At 45.8% G+C, this 20,711-nt stretch overlaps 1 protein-coding gene across 1 annotated transcript in view; it reads left to right on the top strand.

Moving 5' to 3' along the window:
* Positions 1 to 3,244: 3,244 nt before the first annotated feature.
* Positions 3,245 to 20,711, top strand: part of PIR (pirin) — a gene marked incomplete at its 5' end in the record, with an annotated part of 59,150 nt that continues 41,683 nt past the window's right edge. The window contains 2 exons of the mRNA XM_084258092.1: positions 3,245 to 3,340; positions 7,927 to 8,019. Of these exons, the coding sequence (XP_084114218.1) occupies positions 3,245 to 3,340; positions 7,927 to 8,019 (189 nt within the window). The remainder of the gene's footprint in view (positions 3,341 to 7,926; positions 8,020 to 20,711) is intronic.

Below are 20,711 nucleotides of genomic sequence, written 5' to 3'. Positions count from 1 at the left end.
CAGGCCCCAGAGGATAGACAGGAAAAGTTTCCCAGAGGGAGAGACAGGGAAACCAAGAGTTGGAAGGAGAATGTGGATAAGTCAGATCAGGGACAGAAGAAGATCCAGGCCCAGGCCCAGGAAACCAACCAGAGGGAGAAAGCACATTCCAGGGTCTGAAGTTCTTATGTTGGAAAGAAAAGGGGTGTGTGTGTGCTTGAATTGGCATGTTGAGGGTGAAGAGGGGTTAAACACACCATGAGACTTTCTCTGCAGGACAATGAAGGTTTGAGGCAGTTGTCACTCCATCTTCATCTGACCCAGAGAACCCCGGCCTGTGGCAGGCCTGAAGGTGGCTGTTAGAGGTGGATGGTGGCCGTGAAAACAGGAAGGACTGGATGGATTTAGGAGATAGTTGGAGCAGAACCCACAGGATTTCAAGGTGGAAGAGTTGGGGCGAGGATGTGGGAGAGGCTCGTATTTCCTGGCTTAGGCAATTGGCTGAGCATTAAACTTTCCGGCAGGGATTGCAGAAGCATTAGCTAAGGGTTGTGAACTGCCAGGCTGCGAGCCCACGTTGCTATTGTATTTGGAGGCAGCTGCAGAAACAAGTGTAAGGATGATGACAAACCCACAATCGCTTGTTATTTCATGGAGCTTTGAAAGATCTAGTCTAGAATCATCTGAGTAAGGCGGGGATACACGAGGACCCAGGGGAAAGGTCTTGGTCTTCTAGAGTAGATGGGGTGCAAACCTGGTTGGCAGCCACATCTGGGCTACAATTTACTTTTTACAACCAGAGAGCTTTGCAGGGGTTTTAGATCTTTAAGTGGTTGAAATAAAAACTCAAAGGAAGACTAATATTTTGTGGTGAGAATGAGATGAAACTCAAACTTTAGTATCACCCAATTGAGGTTTTATGGACACGGCCACGCCTATTTATTTACTTTTCTCTGGGGGTTTTTGCTGCTGTAAAGGCCAGATGGCACAGTCTCGGAGAAATGAGGCCTGCACAATGCAGAATATCTACTGTTTGGCCCTCTATGGTTTGCAGACCCCTGTTTCAGAGACGCCACTTCCCTTCCCTTTCCCCAAAACTACACAATAAGCTTCACAGTGTTTGGAGAACAGAAGCCTGCAGCAAGGGCTGTAGTCCTAGTGAAGAATCTGAGCAGTGAACCAAAGTGCCCACTGTCTTCTGTAAGTCCGTCTCCCCTGGGAAAACTCCCTAATGCCCCCGACCCCCAAATTTTAAGTGGCAACAGCAGGTAGCTTATTTATATAACCAGCAATTGCATAGTGTTTAGGACGCGCCAGGCTCCCGGAATTCTCACTACGACCTTGGGGATCCTACCATCAGCAGCATCCCTGTTTTAATGTGGAGGGACCAGAGGCACAGGGAGGCTGAGCCTCCTGCCCAGTCACACAGCAGTGCAACAGGCAAGCCCACTCCTGTTCAAAAAAGGCGGGCTTCCCAGGGCGTCGAGTTAGGACCCTCGCCCAGATCAGAGCCCGAGTTTGGCCCCCATACCCTCCTCAGGGTTCAGTGAGCCCCCAAATATCGGGGCGCGCAGAGGTCCAAAGGCAGCAGAGTGGGCGGGGGAGGGCGGAGCCAGAAAACACGACCGAAGCGTCCCTAGAGGAGTGTCGCCCCGCCCAGGGCCAGGAGACCCAGAGATTCCCAGCCCGCTCCCGGCGGCGCCGGTGGAGAAACGCTGAGTCACAGTGAGGCAGCACGACGCGCGCCCCCGCCGCCTGCGCGCCCCCGCGCCTCCCAGCGGGCCCGCCCCCCTCGCCGGCCCCGCCCACCCCGCGGCCTCGCGCCCGCCCCTGGGAGACCCCCCCTCCCGCCGCCGCGACGCCAGCTGCGCCGGGCCCTCGCCGCCTCCCGGTGAGTACCCGGCAGCCCCGTGGGGGGGGGGGTGCGGGGCGGGGCGGGACGAGGTTGGGGGGGGAGATGGGGAGGATCCCGCCTTCCCGGCTGCACGCGACTCCTGGGGAGGGGACCAGGGATGCTTAAATAATACTCTGCACGCGAGTCAACCGTGGAAGTGGCTCGACTTCTGCAAGCACGCTGGTAAGTACCTCGGCACTGTTCGCGTGTGTAGAGTTGTAGGCTTCTGGAAGGACCCAGAAATAGGCCAGGTGTGGGTCCCGTACTTTCCATTTGCTTCTGCACAGCTGATGAGAGTTCTGGACAGCCCCGAGGATGAAGCGAGTTTGTGCGCGCCACAGCCCAGCACCCAGTAACTATATTGATACCTGCCCTGGTAGGGCCTTTCGGGCTGGGCCCAGACTCACTGCTGGGCGCTGGCATCGGGCCCCCCTGAGTTAACAGCATGTAGCATGCTCTGGGCCGGCACTGCTCTCTGAGGTAGGCGCTGTCATTACCTCTGTTTTACAGAGGGGAAAACCTGGGAACAGAGATGCTTAGCATGTGGTCACGCAGCTCAGGGCACACAGCTGCTTGCTAGGTGGTGAAGCCAGATGCAAACCCAAGTTGCCTGGCTCGAGTCTCTGCTTCTGGCTAAAACATCTCTTGGTTTGAGTAGGAATCTTTGAAGAATGGATTCTATTTCACTTAAAGAAGAGCTGCAGGAATGGGGGGCACTGTCTGCAAGCATTTGAAGTGCAAAGGGGTTGGTTATACTCCCCTGCAATATTCCACTGAATAGAACTTAGACCTGCAAAGAAGAGGCACTTTTGAATAATCTACCCAGAGCATAGATGGGTCCTGTAATACAGCATGCATTGTTAAGGGCATCTATTCCAGAAGTTTCCTGTGCCCTCTAGACTTCATGAGAAAGCTCTGAACTTCGGAGATAGGTGGGGCTGAATTTGATGACCCTCTAAGATCCCTTTCAATGCCAACAACGTCTTCCGTGTATTGTGGTGAGAGTCATAGACCTCTGGGTGTTTCTCTGCGTTCCCTGGTCGCCACCCACATCTCTCAGTGTTTCTGGTACCACCTGTGTCAGGAGGCAGCTCTGGGATGGGTTTCTGGAGGCTCTTAGTGTCCAACAGCTAGTGAAGCTGGACCTGCTGACATGTGGGTCGGAAGTTTCCAGTCACCTCATTCACACCTCGTCTGTAGTAAGAACTTGATAAATGGAGGCCATGTGTATTTTGGCAAGTCTGCTTTTACCATGTTAGTTTGTGCTCCTTGAGTATTCCCTCCTGTGTGACACCTCCTATTTCCTTGTGTTCCTTCAGCCTCCAGCCTCTCCAGCGCAGCCTCAGGACATTCTTCTTTGCTGCCGTCAACATGGCGTCTTCCAAGAAGGTTACCCTCTCAGTGCTCAGCCGAGAGCAGGCAGAAGGGGTTGGAGCACGGGTCCGCAGGAGCATCGGCAGGCCTGAGGTATGCTGGCTGGGTGGTGGTTCGGGCTTTTTGTGTGCAAGGCACCGGTGGGACACTGAGGGATCACTTGGGAAGAGAGAGCCTGAGATATTTGTGATCCGCCTGTGGGCACAGAGGCCAACTCTAGGCTTAACAGTTGGCACGGCCCGTGGATCTGCCCTAGCCCAAAGGGAATTTCTGTCAGCTGGAGGTGGAGGGTCTGGGGCGAAGGGACAACTGAGCTTCAGGTAGCATCTCTGCCCCTGTCAGCTTCAGCCCCCCCACCAGCTTACATGCCCTCAGTTCAAATCACCAAAGAGGAACCCCAAATCCCATTTCCAAATTACCAGGAGACGGGCTAGGCCGGGGCAAATTCTCTACTGTGGCGAGTCAGCCATACCCAGGTGTCTGTGTTCACAGAGACCATGGAGGCCCAAGTCTGTGGGCCTCTTGTGGTGGTGATGGTGGCAGGAACTGGGGGGCAGCTCTCAGTATGTTAGGTAGTCACCTGACCTACAGAAGACGTGGCACTTGCAGACAAATCTTATGTGTACAGCAAGGTATCAAACGGTGATCCTGCCAGAGAACGCTGCACCCAGCACCAGGTGGGAATCCGTATGTATGTAGGTATCGTTGACATAGAATGCACTCCAGCTGTACCATGTAATGACTTGGTAGCTGTAGATTGCAGAATGATGGCAATAAGTCTAATTATCATCCATCAGCACATAATTACAGTTTTTTTCTCCTGATGAGAACTTTTACCATCTACTTTCAAATATATGTTACAGTGTTATTATAGTGCCCATGCTGTACATTCTATCCCTAGGATGTATTTATTTTATAAGTGGAAATTTATACCTTTTGACCCCCTTCATCTACCCCCCACCTCTAGTAATCTGTTTCTGTATCTGTGAACTTGTTTTGATTCCACATATAAGTGAAATCATTATGGTATTTGTCTTTCTCAGTCTGACTTGTTTCACTTAGCATAACGCTCTTGAAGTCCATCCATCCATGTTGTTGCAAACTTAGATTTCCTTTTTTATGGCTGAGTAATATTCCGTTGCATAAAATGTTGCCCGTTTTCTCTGGTTCTTCATCGACGGAGAGTTCCATATGGTGCTTTCCTACGTTGACTGTTAATACTGCAGTGAACATGGGGGGTGCAGGTCTTTTTGAGTTAGTGGTTTTGTTTTCTTTGGATAAATACCCAGAAGTGGAATTGCTGGGTTAGATGGTAGCTCTATTTTTAATTTCTTGAGAAAGTGCCATCTTGTTTTCCATAGAGACTGCACCAATTCATATTCCCTCTGACTGGCACCAGGGTTCCCTGCTCTCCACCTCCTCGCCAGTACTTGTTCTCTCCTGTCTTTCTGAGAAGAGCCTTTTTTTTTTTTTTTTTTTTTGTGGGACCCGCACCGGTGGCCAGGGATTGAACTTGCGCTGCAGAGGCTGCGGGCAGCCTCGCAACCCAGCGCTTAACCACTGTGCCACCAGGGGAGGCCCAGGAGAGCCATTTTAACAGGTGTGAGCTGATAGCTCACTGTGGTTTTGATTTGTGTTTCCCTGATGATTAATCATGTGGAGCATCTTCTAAACATATTTTTGAACAAAGGAAGATGTATTATATATTAGGGAAGAGGATTCTTTTTGAAAAGTGAGGTTAGTTTGTCCCTCTTCTTAAAAGCTGCTCTGATGCTTGTACCCTTCTGCCAATAGCTTCCTATTCACCTGCAAATGTCTTGGGTCCATCAAGTTTGGTTTTCCAAAGGATGCTCACAACCAGGCCTAACCTAGTGGCCAGATGCCCAGGGGGTGCTGGGAGATGCAGATGGTCCAGTGTCATATTCTAGGGCCGTATCACTGACCAAACAAATAACTGTAAAGAATCCTGACACCGTTGGCAAACCCATTACGGCATGTTTTGTGTAGCTAATACTTTAATTACGCCATCTGTCAGGCACACATGTGCTGGAGGGGGTTCTTAATACTTCTTTGTCTTGTGCCCCCCTTTGGTGGTCTGGTGACACCTATCGATTCCTTCTTAGAAGAATGGTTCGAAGTGCATGATACGAAACACATAGTATTACAAAGGAAAACTTTTCATTGAAATATGGTTAGCAAGAATGTTTTTTAAAATTCCCACTCCAGTCCCTTTACATAAAATAACGAGACTCAGTGGCAGTTTTCATACCTACCTCATTTCAGAGGCACATGGACAGTAGTTTAAGATGTCCACAACCACTGTGATCACATATGAAAACAGCTTTGATGTCTGATGGGAACAGAGGTTCCCATCAGAGCTGCTTCCTTGACTCTGTCCAGTTGTTAATGTTCAGTTTCGGTCTGGGGAGGAAGTGGTGAAGTAGCTCCCCAGCGTGAGTGTGCTTCATGCCTCTTGGCTGTGTGCTTCCAAATGGCCAAGGTGGTAAATTTCATGTTATATTTTACTACTGAAAAATCCACCTTAAAAATCATTTTCATTTAGAAGCTAGTGAAAATAAAGGAGTCATTTTTTTCCTACCCAAGTTTGCAGCCACACTGAATCCCATGCATGGTGTCCAGTTGAGTCTCCAGCTAAAAACCTGTGCTTTAAAGATCCCACTATCTCTTGATTCACAGGAGCTGCCATGACCCAGCTGTATCTCTACCCTAAGAAAAAGTGAAGAGCTGTGCTCCCTAATGCAATCTCCCCAGGTTTCTTGGTCAGACAGAGGATGTATCCTCTGTACAATTTTGAATAATTTTACATCATGGGATTTTACAGACTAAACAACTTTATTTCCTTTTACCGCCACTTAACACGGTAGCTAGCGTAAACACCTCCCATGTTGTTGACATCTCTTAAAATAGCTGTGACATGGTCTTTTGTATGGGCATACTTTTTTTTTTTTTTAAAAAGATTTTATTTATTTATTTATACAAGAACCGGGGTACAGGCCAGATGTGCGGGAGGGTGAGAAGATTCACCAGAGACAGAGCAGGGACCAGAACAGGCAGAGGGCACGACAGGAGAGGTCTGCCATGCCATGTGGGACCCTCGCCGGCCGTGGGGATCAAACCAGGCTGCGGACAGCTTCACAGCGCAGTGCTCAACTGCCTGCGCCATGAGGTTATTCTCCCATGAGGTTATAAATCTGTTTTGAATATAGTCTGTCTCTTGCTTGTGCTTGATTATTTAGGTCTTATATGCTCGTAAAGTATGGGTTTAGTCTTTGCGCTTCTCATAAAATGTCAACTCTAACTTCAATCTGTGTCTGTGTGTGCTTCCATAGGCACATCTGTACATCTGTGTTAGAAGTTCTTTTCTGTAAGCAATTTTAATTGCAAAAAGTTAGTCACTTGGTTATGCAGTTTTCAGTAAGCTTTGCTTGATCTGTTCTGAATGTAGCCCCTGCCACCAGGGGGAGGCCCTGTATGGGCATACTGTTATTCTTTCACATGATCCTACTTTTGACCATTTAGCTAGTGTTGCTAATTTTTAGCACTCTTCACCACTTGCCAGAAAGGTGGTCCCCTCATCCTCCACTCAGCAGAAAAGGAAAGCGTCAGTCTGACTTCAAGGCGGTTGCATCGCAAACTTTCTGCACCAAGGCTTTGTCTCCGGGAAACATCTCATAGACTCTGGAGTCCATGTTAAGTGGATCATGCCTCTTCCGATGTGTCACCACCCACCATGGCACCCATAGTCCATTGGACCCCTCCACCCTTTAGTTTTCACCCTTTGCTACACCTTCTGGTGACCTTCATTTTACAGATTTCTGGGGTTTATTCTGGTTTGATTTTGACTGACCCCTTGTTTTGTTTCTCTATATTCCACGTGTAAGTGACGTCACCCAGTATTTGTCTTTCTCCTTCTCACTTATTTCGCTTAGTATGATCTCCTCCAGTTCTATCTATGCTGTCCCAAATGGCAAGAGTTCAAAATGAACTTGTCATATCATCTTGTCCTATCAACCTCTGATTAAAACCCAGTCTTCTTAAGATTGGCCTCTATCTTCATCATAATTCCATGTGGATCTTTTACCCCAATTAGAGTAGTTTCTTTGCAGTTCTTCAAGTTTACCAAGCTGTTTCTCTGCTACTTTACTTGGAAATCTCCCCCACCCCCCGCTTCTATCTGATTCACTTCTAGGTCTACTTCAGGAGCCAGCTCAAGTGACACCTCCCTGGTAGAACCTTCCATGATCTGACTCCTGTCTCATTTGTGTTAAGTGGTCTTCCTGCAGAGCATTTATAATCACAGTGCAAGAGTTGATTTTTCTAGTCTATTCTCCCATGAAGTTATAAATCTGTTTTGAATATAGTCTGTCTCTTGCTTGTGCTTAATTATTTAGGTCTTATGTGCTCGTAAAGTATTGGTTCAGTCTTTGCGCTTCTCATAAAATGTCAACTCTAACTTCAATCTGTGTCTGTGTGTGCTTCCATAGGCACATCTGTACATCTGTGTTAGAAGTTCTTTTCTGTAAGCAATTTTAATTGCAAAAAGTTAGTCGCTTGGTTATGCAGTTTTCAGTAAGTTTTGCTTGATCTGTTCTGAATGTAGCCCCTAGTGGTGTGGCTTAAAAGGCATGTCTAATCTGCTGAATTTATTTTTATTTCAGTTAAAAAATCTGGATCCATTTTTACTGTTTGATGAATTTAAAGGTGGTAGACCAGGCGGATTTCCTGATCACCCACATCGAGGTTTTGAAACAGTGAGTAAAATAAGTTGTATTTTATAACTTGCCTCTGTTGTTAAATTTAATGATCACTTCTAATAGAAACTTCAATTTTGGAAGCAATGAATAATGGGAAAAAATTAATAAGTTCCTAGCTGTAGACCTGCTACTATAGAATTATTTATATTCACATTTAAATATTTACTATCTTATTATCATTTGAATTTGTCTCACTGGAGATAATCGTATTTGAGCAGTAAATAAACAAGTAAAAATTGGCTCCTTAAAATATTTATATAATTAAAATAGTTTTATTGGAGACAGAAAATATAATTTGATTTAGATAGAAAACTTATTTCTCTTCAAGAATGTTCAGAAATGTTTAATCACACATCTATAAGAAAGGACAATGTAGAGCACTGTATTTAAACTCAGTTCTAAGGAATTATAGAATCAAGGGGCCAGAATATAATATAGCCTAAAAATTAGGATTTTAAGAATGTACAAATACATTTACAAATTTAACTGTAAAATTTATAGAAGTGATGCTGAAATTTATTTTTAGTTTTAGTTAGATACAGAAATAAAAATACATAAGTTAATATTGTGGCACACCGATTGCCATTCTCCATATATACATATGTCTTGGGAAAATACAGGGACAATTACTTATAACAGCTAGTTATAAAGTTTAGCCATCTGTGCTCTGAGAAAACCCTGTGTTCTTGGGAAACAGACAGGGATTATTAAAGGTTTGTGTGTTTGTAAAGCCAGTTAGTGGGTAAATATTGAAGGCTGGAGACATGGAGGCGTTGGTATCAGGCAGTATTTTGTACGTTGGGGTGTGTGTGTGTGTGTGTGGGTAGAAGGCAGAGGGAGGGAGGGAGGCTAATGAGGAATGAGGTGTGACCTCTGCTGGCCTCCAGGATGCAGTCTGGTTAAATGAACCAAGAAGCTTATGGAATCAGTATGAAGACCCAAGGTTGCTGGACCGGTCTCCCTTCTCAATCCCGCCATTCGCTGGATTGCGTTAATACTTTGGGGACATTGTGCTTTGCTTTACGGCATGGATGAAATCGTTCCTTTCACCTACCCTATACCTGTGCCGCATTCTGACCCCTCTGTACTTCATCACGACATCCTCGTCAGTCACTCCATCCCACGGCTCCAGTTACATTTTACTAGTTCTTCGGGTCTTCTCAAATTTCACTGTCTCCATCAGGTTTTCCAGAGGGCCCCAAGAGGATGCACTTTTGCCCTCATTTGGTGCCCATAGCTCCATATTTTTATTATTCTTGTGCACATTAGACCTCTATGGTGGTCTCTCTTATATCTTCTGCCTTGGATTAGAGTTAGGAATCACCTCAACCTCCCCTCACATGCCCCAAAGGACTATAAGTTGCTCCAAAAACATTTTCATGTTCTCCAGGTGAAGATACTACTGGCTAACTTTAAATGAATAATCAAGATGGGTGGTTTAGCTGAAGATGATGACTTAAATAAAGTGAATGATGAAACACTTTGCTTTGCTTTCTATTATGGAGTTAATCAACACCTGTTTTGTGACCTACGTGGTCTATCCTCAGGAAAGTTCCATGTGCACTTGAGTGTGTACTCAGCTTTTTATTTTTTACATCATTTTTTATTTTTCCACAATGCATGCGTTGTCAATTCCCACCCCCCTTTGTTTTGATCCTACCCCCCCCCACTGTAGTGTGTCTCTGGTCCATAGTTGCTTGTTGATTTTGATTTTTACTTTATTATAATTAGTCTTTTTCCTGGACCCTTATTTAGGTTTTCTAAATTCCTGCTATGAGTGAGACCATCTGGTATTTTTCTTTTTCTTTCTGGCTTATTTTGCTGAGCATGATCCCTAGCTGGAAGTCTATTTTATCTGATATAAGTGTGGCTGTCCATGCCTATTATTGGGTACAATTTGCTTGTAGACTTGGTTTCCAAGCTTTTATTTACTTTGAACCTATGTTTATCTTTGGACCTCAGATGGGTCTCCTGGAGACAGAAAAAAGCTGGGTTTTGGTTTCTGATCCATCCAGCTACAGTGTTCCTTTTCATTAGGAAGTTTGTGTAAAGGTAAACCTTTTCACCAGTAGAAGGAAGAATTTTCTAATAATTCATTATGTAAATATAAACTAGGTCCCCTGGAAAAAGTGATTTTCTTATGCCTGGAGAAATGCAAGCACCCAGTGACTGTGAAAATAATGGGTGTCTTATCAGGATCAATGGTCTTCAGAATGGGCTGTGTGTAGATTGAATTGACGCTGTGCTGGAAGATTAGCGCTCGTATTGATTTTTTAAATGGAAATAAAATTATGCTATTCTGCCATATGAATATAAAATATAAGTAATATACATATTTTTGAGTGCACACTCACAGTTGTTTTTGGTAATAGTAATATGCAATGGAAAAAAATGTGTTGAAGATTATGCTACAAAATTCTTTTTGCAGCAATATGGATGGACCTACAGGGTATTGTGCTTGGTGAAATGAGTCAGACAGAGAAGGACAAACACATCTGACGTCACTCATATGTGGTAGATAAACCAAATGAACAAACGAAGCAAAACTAAAGTAAACTCAGACTACAGAACAAAAATAGTGATTCCCACAAGGAAAGGGGGGAAGAAGATGGGTAAATGGGGCAAAACGGGTCCATTATATAATGGTGGATGGAAACTGGCCTTGGTGGCAGGCAGCAGGTAGTATATGCAGATGTTGACGTGTGAAGCTGGATTGCCTGAAACCTACAAATGTTATAAACCAATGTTGCTTAGATTAACAAGCGAACTCCACCTCAGATCTACAGAATAAGAATCTGCATTTCAGAAACACCCTGGAGTGATCGATATGCACAGTAAAATTTGAGAAGTGTTCACCCGAGCCAGAAATACTCTAATTCTGTGAGATAAGAGCAAGAACCTGATTTTGCCGAGCTAGTGGCATTTTGGATCACTCCCTATTTTCTGTTAAACACTCGTCTGAGAATTCAGGAGGAAGGGACGCCCTGGAGACCAAGGCCCTGCTGGTGATCACAGAACAAAGGGACACATGCACTTAGTATTTCCTGCCAGGGGTTTGGACTGTGGGAAGCATTGTTTACAAAAGGGTGGAATCACTTTGAAGTTCCCTATTTTTGGTGAGACCTGCTGTCTTGATTTGTTTAGGGCAACTATAAATGGTCAGAGACAAAGAACAATCTGAAAGGTGGGTGACACTCTTTCCTTTTTAATTCAAGCCCTGCCAAAGTTGAGTTTAGCTGGAAAAAGAAGTACTTAAATTCACACACCACTGGTGACCTCTTTGCCTACCCTGAGATGTAAGAGCTTTGTGCCTTTCAAAGTCATCCTTGAGTGATAGCCTCGGGACTTTCCAGATCAGCGTTCTGAAAGCCCTGGGTCCCCAAGGAGCCTCCCGTCCTGGGGCAACCTTCCTGGTGGGTCACTCCTGCTTTGTGGTGTGTTAGGAGCTGTTAGGAGCAATCCACCATGCCTGCCACTCGGGGCCAGTTCAGACAATCTGGGGCCTTGCTGTTCTTAGCTGAACTTAGAAACACTCTTTGGGAGTTTCTTACTGCGAGTCTCAGCAGGCTCTTTGATTCTGTTTAGGAGAACAGACCCACGCTGTTTCCAAAGGCGCGCCCATCAGAAAAGCCACACTCATGCTCCCTGGGCTGCAGCCAGCATACTCGCGTGCGATCCTGGCCAATGTCCTGGAGAGGAAGGGTAGGGCCCCGCTGATTCACACCTCACACTCACCGCATTGCCGCCGCCTCATCTCCTCCACCCCATCTTTTCTAACTGGCCCCCACTTTCAAAGTAAAACTATACCATCGTTGAATCAGGCTGGGAAAACAAAAGTCCGTTTTGGAAATAGAAACAATGCTCTAGGAAAAGAAGATCCTTTTCCGCTTCATAAAGACTCCCTTTGCCTGGTAAACATCTTGAGTCATATCTAATTAAGTTTAGACATAATCCTCTTAAGATGAGAAAAAAAGACATCATCTGCCATGACAGTGGAAAGGGGTTCTAGACGCTTTGAAGCTGTTAATGACTTACAGCTATTGGGAAGGAAGAGGAAGAATTACTGACTTGCAGGTCATGTGTTAATAAAAGAATCCCCCACCGTGGCTGCCTGCAAGGTCAGGCAGTGATGGATTGGGGGAGTCTTCCTCTTGCTAGCTGTGGGCTCATCCTGAGCTGTGTTTACAGCACAAGCACGGAGAGCTTAGATGCTTATTCGGCATAGTTTGGGAACAAAGCTAACAGATAATAAGAATGACACTAAAGCCACCCTCACCCTTGGGACACTCCTTGTTATATTATCAACCAGAATCCCTTAGTGGCTGGATGTAAACTAGCTATGCAAAAATCACCCACTTTCCTGCATAAAAAACGACTCCCAGCTGCAATGGGGGAAGCATCCCTTCCATAAAAGCACTCAGAGCCCCATATAATTCAGAGAGAAGTTAGTCCACTTCAACCCAGTTAGCCTACTTCTGGGAGTCTAATAATTGCCTGGGGAAAATACCCAAAGTAAGGGCAAAGGCACATGTATACAAATGGTTATTCTGGTGCAGTTTTTTAAAAATCAGAAAGAGTGGAAAGATCATATATCTGGAAATTATGTATAAGGAAATGATAGGTCTGGAGGATGGAATATTTATTATGCAGCATTATGAGTAAAAGCAAATATTATAATTTAAATATTCATTAATCATGGACTTATTATTCATATATGGTGACAAAATGTATATTTAGAATTAGCCAGCTAGATTCAGTTTAGATGATCCCCATTTTCCTTGATGATATCCAGAGCCTCCTAGTCATGAGCCAGTCAAAGTTTCTCCACCTTGGCACTACTGACAGTTTGAATGGGTAATTTTTTTTGTTGTAGGGGCTGCCGGTTGGGGAGTACTTCCCAGCATCCCTGATCTCTCCACACTAGGTGCCAGCAACACATCTTCCTCCCCTCCAGTTGTGACAAGGAAAATAATCTGCTGACCTTGCCAACTAGCCACTATGGGGTGGGTGGTGGGTGATCGGAATGCTCCAGTTAGAAACTAGTGGTTTAAATACATATAATGTCCATATAGCAACTTACTGTGCTTGGTGAAGAAGCTTATGGAAGCTTGTAATGTGCTGACATAGAACAGTCTCCTAGGTGGTTGGAAGGCAAGAGAGGCAAGGTGAAGAATCATTACGGCTTTGTGTAAGATTTGCATGGAAAGCAAATACAAAGGCATAAAAAGACTGTACCCTTATTCTCTTTTGCAATGGTTGGTTATCAGTTCATTGTGGAGAAGATGGACTATTTTAATGATTGATTATTTCCACGGACTCTGATGATGCCAGGGAAATAAACTTCATGTTACAATACCAAAAGAACATGGTCCTTGGGCAACAAACACATAATAACAAATGCAAATATGTAGCCACAACGCTTTTTTAAAATGGTGCTTTTTCATTATAGTGGTAAGATGATGTAGTTACCACCACTGGTTCCAGAACATTTTCATCACCCCCAAAAGAAAGCCTATGCCATTGGCAGTCACTTCTCTTTTCCACCCCCCCCCCCAACCTCTGGCAACCACACTTCTGTCCGTGTGGATTTGCCTATCTGGAACACTTCATGTAAAAGGAATCATGTGATGGGTGGTCTTTTCTATCTGGCTTCTTTTCACTTGGCAAAGAGCTTCCAGGGTCCCCTATGCTGAAGTCCATATTAGTGTGTCGTTGCATTTTGTGGCTGAAGAAGTTTCCTTTGTAGGGATCTGCCCTACATTAGCTGGTGCACACTTGAAGTGTTTCCACTTCTACCTCTGTTCTTGGGAAGTACCTCTGAAAGAACCCCCACAAAACTGGGTGAGAGGAGAGAGGGGGGCAAAATTAATTTCCACTTTAGCCTCTTTTTTTCTCTGTGCCTTTAGAATTTTGAACTGTGCATTGGCAAGAATTTAAAATATTGATGTTTTTGACTATTCCTTCCTCACCCACCATATTAGGAGGTAAACGGCGCTGTGACATTTGGGCAGTGCCTCTCCTCGCTTGCTCCCCAGGATGTCTGGCTGAGGGTCAACGGTCTACATAAAATCGATCTGGTCTGTATTCTATTGCAGTCAACCTAATGGATGCCAGTGTGTGATGGGGGTGGTAGCCAAGTGGCAGCTTGTTCTAGAAGATGTCTGTGCACCCAGAGTTTCCCCTGAAATTTCAAAAGTGCTTCAGATTATAAGTATGACTTCATGTGTTCCTTGGCCAAAAGGAAATGGACATTCGTGTGTGCAAGCACGTATATGTGCCTGAGTTTAGGAGAGGGGCAGAGGGCTTCTGGTTTGCCAGGAAGTTAGAGAACAATTAAGAACAACAACAGAGGTCCAGTTGAAGAAGTTTTGCATTCTGAGGGTGAAGCTAACCTTCTGACAGAAAGGTCTGGAAGGGCTTCAGGGAATTTGGCAATTTAGTAAAACCTGAAGTGATGACTTAGATGCAGCTCTCTGGGCAGTGGAGGAAAATGGGGGGCAGAGTAAGGGGATGTACTAGCAACAGTGAGTAGTTTTCAGGGCATCGCGAGTGGATGTGTGGGGTGGGCTTTAACGCCTGAGACTGGCCGTTCCTGGGGAAGACCCTCAAAGTCAAATTTGGTGTTTAGTTCGGGATGGATGGCCGGTATTCCATATCCTGAAACTCCCAAGTGGATGCCATCGTGGTAAGATTAGCTCTATAGTCTAAAAGTCTGACTTTTGGGTTGTCTATTATCAGTGATGCTTACTGGGGTGTGTTTTGTTTGTTTGCCCACTTGGTATTATGTGGCAGTTTGGAAGACTTTTCAGGCTAATTGGGGAGGCTCTGCTGCCACCTAGTGCTAGCCAGGCAGGCGCCAAGCATCCTGCAGTGCTCAGGACGGCCTGCCCCCCACCCCCGCAGAGAATCGCCCTCCTCTGACCTGTGGCCACAAGCGCAGTCACGTGAGGGAAAGGAGCGGTTTAAGGGAACTGTTCCTGAAAGTAGTTCCGATCAATTCCCAACATTCTCTGGCCGTCCCACCCCACCGCATTACAGTTACAGGCAGAAACCATTCCTGTCTGAGACACTACGTAGGTTCCCAGGGGCCTGAACTAGACAGGTGCAGGGAGGGTGTGGTAAAGACTATAAACGAGTCATGAAACATTCTTCGGTGCCACCAAGTATAAAGGAATGCTTTTAAGTGAGAGAAGCTTCGGGGTGACACAATGGGCATACATTATTGCACGATTGAGCAGTTTCTTACAAATCGCCAGCACCCCTAGCAACGCTGCTTCAGAGTCGCCCCTCTGTAGGCTCTTTGACAGTGAAGGACCTGCGCGTGCAGGAGTAGACCTGAGGGAAATGTGCCCGGTGATGACATTAGCTGCACTTTTACAAGATGCTTCAGTTGCTTTCAACGCATGACCTCTCAGCCTCACAGCAGCCCTGCAGAGTAGGCACTAGGGACCCCTCTCTCCCCACAACTTTGCAGATGAGGAAACAGAGGCTCAGACAAGTGGTAACTTGTCAAGCTCACGCAGCCCTCTGGGGCATCCCTAGGTGGGCCATCTGCCCGCGGCCCACACTTGTCCATGCTCCATGCCGCCAGTCCCTCTGGAAGGAAGCCCACTTCCCTACATCTGACGTCTCTGTACACTGACATGTTCGGATGACTGAAAGATCTTGAAGGCCTTCGGTAATGAGATTGCACCAGGAACACAGCTTCCCAAACTCTGAACACCTCATTCTCCATCTGCTACTCACGAACTGTGGGACCCAGTGTTTTTGGGGTTTGGGGATCTGACTTTGGTCATTGAACTCACTCCTTGCAGTCACCAAGAGGCCATTTATGATCTAGCCTTGTTAATTCACAAAACCATGCTTTGATTGCTTTTGAGTACTTACTACAACCTAAGAATTCTTTTCCTCCTCCTAGATACCTTTCCCCCCACTCAGCCCAGCTTTATTCCAATATTTCGACCTAAGGGCCAGCTAAAGGGCTGCCTCCTCTTCTGAAGTATTTATTCCACATTCCTCCAGATCCCTCCTCATCAGAATTCATTTCCTGTGTTTCCCCAGAAGGGAATGGCTTGTACTTCTTACCTTTCATGCCTCTTCCCTGCATGTTTTAGTAGTGTTGCCCCTGCTAGGGTCGTAGCTCCCTGAAGGTAGAGAAGAGGTGATTTATAACTTTTGGGTGATTTATAACTCCCTGCTTATAAATTTGCGATGACATTTTCCCTTGTATAGGCCAAAGTGAGAGAAAAAAAGAGATAGATTAAGAATATTCCCAAATTAGAAGTTTATTTAAAAAGACAAAAATTGGCATCCCTCTGTCAGACCCCTGCCCCTTTTTATAAAATGCTTTATTGCTTCTTGAAGTTCAAAGTCCTAGGGAATGTGACCCAGTCATAGCCAGTACATCAGAAGCTGTCAGCTGCTTCATTAAATCTCCTTATAAGGAGATTTTAACAAAATATTAAAACAAGAGGGAAATCAACATGATGCCTTAAATCTGTCTCTCCATAAGAGCCTGTGGGCCCCAAGCCTGCCTGGGCCAGGGCCTGCGTTCTTAGCTGTCTGTCATAACAACCTGTAACTGGAAACTAAGCTGAGCAGAAAAACTTGCCTCTATGCCACATAGCTTGTCTCTTCTCACCTGGGGAGCAGCCGCCCACAGGGTCACACTGTCTTTCAGTAGCTTCAGCAGCTTGCTGGGAGACCAGGTTTCATGCTTGGATCTCTTAGAGAGACAGTGCCCGTTTGGTGAGGTCTCATCCCAGAGACCAGCAGGCACACATCCTTGGGATGAGCAGCAGAGGGCGCTGTCCAGCAACAATCCTTCTAAACAGCAAACCCGTCCCCCGCCAGCAGACATGGCACTTTTGTATATCGGAAGTCTGGGTCATCACAGGAGTTGGCAAACCACTCCCCTGAGGCGTCTCAATATCACACAGAGATAACAGCAATGGACGCGAACACCTTGACCATGGTTTTACAAGCTGTAGGCCCCTGGAGCCATTTGGACAGAGTCCCTAAGAATCTGAGTGGGGTTTGAACAGGAAAGGCATTCCTGACCCTGGGCTAGTTCTAGAAGCTGTCAGCTCAGGGTCCCGTGGCAGCCTGTCTGTCCGTCGACCTCTTCTCTACCTCATCCAGGAATCGTGAGACCGCTTTTCAGCTTCGGGTACAATTACACCAGGACCCTTTCTTTGACACAGATGTTCCCTTCACCAAAAAGCCTGGCAGTTGGCAGTCCTGGCTCCTATTGCAACTCCCACCAACTCTCTCCTTTAAGTGCAGCCCATAGAGCATGGCCAGGATGGTGTCAGCGCTTGTGAAGCAGCATGGGAAATAGTTTCATTCTCAGAGACAGGAAATGTTAACTTAGGCCCTTGCTCTGTCGTTATCTCTCTACTCCTCGATGTTTTCATCTATGGCAGGTAGATAGGAACACGTTCCCAACATTAGATGCTTTGTAAATGCTGAAATGCTATGCAAATACAAGATGCTGCCATCCATTCATTCAGCAAATCTTTAGTGCCAGCTATATGCCAGGCGCTGTTCTAGATGAGTGCAAAATAAAATCCCTGCCTTCACGGAGGTTACATTCCCTGAGAGAAAGCATAATAAATGAACAGCCAAATAATTCCATAACATAGAAAGGCCTGAAAAGGCCAGGAAGAAGGAACAAATCAGGGAGGAGGATAAAGAATAGGTTGATCTGTCTGATGGGCCCATCACTCTTGGGTAGTGCTTTGAACAGAGACCTGAAAGCAAACTCTGAGAGGAGTTGGGAAACTGCAGTCCAGAAGCACAAGGGAGGGGCCGAGGGAGGACCCACGAGCGGCATCTGTTTCCAAGGCAGTGTGGCAGTGTGCTGATTCTAGATTTTCCTGAACACTTGTCTACCAGGTGCTTTGCACACATTACCTCGTGTAGTCTTCACACTCAGTGAGCTCACCCACAGGTCCCTGTTGGGCATGAGGAAATTGAGCCTCCAAGAAGCTGAAAGCCTCGCATCTCACACCTGGTACCTGGCAATCCCGGAATGCCAACCAGGGGTGAATGGGGCGCCAAGGCAGGGCCACACCAGCAGGGGGCAGTGTGGCGCACGGCCCTGAAGCAGGGACAGCAGCAGGCTCGTGACAGCATCTCGTAGAGCTTTAAAATATTTGGATTTGCTTCTTGGCCAAATACCTAAACCGTGTTGATTATCTTTTCCTCCTTTGTCACAAGCACCCTTTGGCACTGGTGAAGTTGTTTATGTGGGGCTGGGATTGGATGAGCCAATTTGGTGGGGTGATTTTCGAGGTCTCTCAAAGATTGCTCAAGTCATGAAAACATTCTTGTAAAATAACTTGGATCCTTAATTGTATGGATTCAGATATTACGGTTCTATCCTCAAAGACCACTTAGCAGCTTCTATTATGCAATATGGCCTTGCTGGTCTCTCTCATCAGCCATGACCTCAACTCGAGTTTTTGTGTTGTTTTTCTCTTTGTCCTACCCAGCTACCAATAGGAAAATACCCCACCATTTTAGAGCTAATGGAAATTGGAAGAAAGCACAGAATCATCTATAATATAAACTTTTTGCTGGAAAGAATAAATCTGGTATCTAACATGGAATGAGGTCGTCACACTCTTCTGCCTAAATTCCGGCCACAAAGAAACAAAACTTGATGTGATCTTGTGCTGTAATATTTCAGAATTAATTTCTGGCTCCCTGGGGTACATCTTTCCTAAATTTCACATTGCAAGTGCACTTTTCTTTCACTCCTGTTGTGGGTATGTGTCCTTCCCCCAGACACAAGCACACAAAGAAATTAAAAGGAAGCAGAAGTCCTAAGACAAGACCCCTGGAAAGTTTGGGAGAGGAAGGAGTAAAGGAGAAGCAGGACCAGGAAGCATATCCAGTCCCTCAGAGACCACCTATTTCAGATGACTAATTTCTTAATTAGACACACAGCAGCTCTTGATTTTAAACATAACCCAATTCCATTCACCTCCCACGGCAGTTGTCCATGTGTTCGCGATCACGTGGTATCCTAACAAGTCATCTGGCTTGTGTCAGTGCTCAGATGTTCTGCTTGAGTTTCACACAAACCTCTGCAGACATTGATTTATACCTGAGGTCTCAGTGTAGCATTTACAGCCGTTTGCACAAACATAAATGATAGATAATCCTAAAAGGTGATTGTTTCCTTGAAATCAGAATAGCTTTCCCCAAAGACTACAAGTCTGCTTTGGGGTTTTAGTAATAAAAGGCAGACATCATGGGTTCAGTAAAACTTCACTGGCCAAACTTTTCGAGCCAGATTTTCAAGTATTTAGGATAGGAAAATGACGTTTACTTCTGTATTGCCAGAGGAAAGAGAATATTTGTGTGGTAAAGAGAAAGAGAGGAGGGGAAGGAGGTACTGGCTTCCTGGCCTTTCAGAAACAGTGATGGAATTGCTCTCTAAAGTACAATTTGTAACCAAACCAAACCAAACAGCCCTGCTCTCTTGGTATACAGGTGAATTTTCATCTTCAAGTGAGTCATACTCACCACAGTTTACTTTTAAAAGTTGCTGCTCATATTTTCAGATGATTAGCAACTTGAAAGCCCCTAGGCTTGGATCATGGAATAATATTTGGGGATGGAAAAGAATAGGATTTGAAAGAGACTCCTTGGAGAACCCAAAGGGGAAGCTTCAGCCCACACAGAATGAAAGTTGCCTGTATTGTGCAATTACTTTAATTAAACATGCCTGCATATTCAGAAAATTTCAACAGCATGCCAGTAGCAGGTCTTTAATTGCCCTTTCCAGCCTGAATTCTGAACCTTAGGGGAATATAAATGCGTGAGAAAGGTGGCGGACAGAAATCTGCCTTTATTTCTAGTAAAGCTAGTGTTGGCAAATGTAGCTTATACGAGTAGGCAGCTGGGCTTCCACCTACTGCACCTGATCTTGGGCACGCTTTATTCAGATCCCACTGGCTGCTCTGGACCCCTGCAGGCCACCACATGGGGGCCGGCCCCTCTCACAGAGGCAGAGAGCACAAGAGGATGTTTGCTGTCTGGGGGAACACAGATTCCCAAAGAGAAAGGGAGAGGTAAGGTTCACCACCCATGTTCCTCTCTCAAGCCCACCAGTCAAATTAAGTTGTTGCTTTACCATTATGGAGGGGAGGGTGAGGTACAGCAAGAAGTGGGAGTGTTAGTAGAGCAGCTTGCGTGGGAAAAGAGATACCAAAAGGGGTAGCGGAGCGTTTCCTTAACACCTTGTGGAAGGTCCTGCCCATATTTAATCCGCTGCTGCTGCTGGAGCAGGGGTTACGCCATATAGGTCAGGCCGTGGTGGGGGAAGGCCAAGCGCATGGCTGAATGCAGTATAGTGCTGTGGGTAGTTTCATTTCTTGGACGCTTCCCGTCTCTCTAGGCCCCCTCTTGCTGTCCAGTTCCTTGAATGAGTCATGTTCTCTCTGCTTCTTGGTCTCCATCTACGCCTAGAAAACGGTTCCGGCCCCTTATCCACCCCCTTTTTTCATCTCGCTTGCTCCGTCTCGCCTTTAGGTCTCAGCTCCTCTGAGCAGCTTTACCTTGCACGTGAGTGTGAGTGAAATGCCCACCCCATGCTTGGACACTTCGTCCATATTTTACTTCTCGAATTCTCTGTTTTCCGCATCAGCATATGAGCCTCATGAAGACCGTTACTTTTC

This window comes from Talpa europaea (assembly GCF_964194135.1).
Source record: "Talpa europaea genome assembly, chromosome: X".
In the NCBI taxonomy this organism is placed as follows: Eukaryota; Metazoa; Chordata; class Mammalia; order Eulipotyphla; family Talpidae; genus Talpa; species Talpa europaea.
The sequence above is the reverse complement of the archived record's forward strand: the minus strand, read 5'-3'. Positions and strand labels throughout refer to the sequence as shown.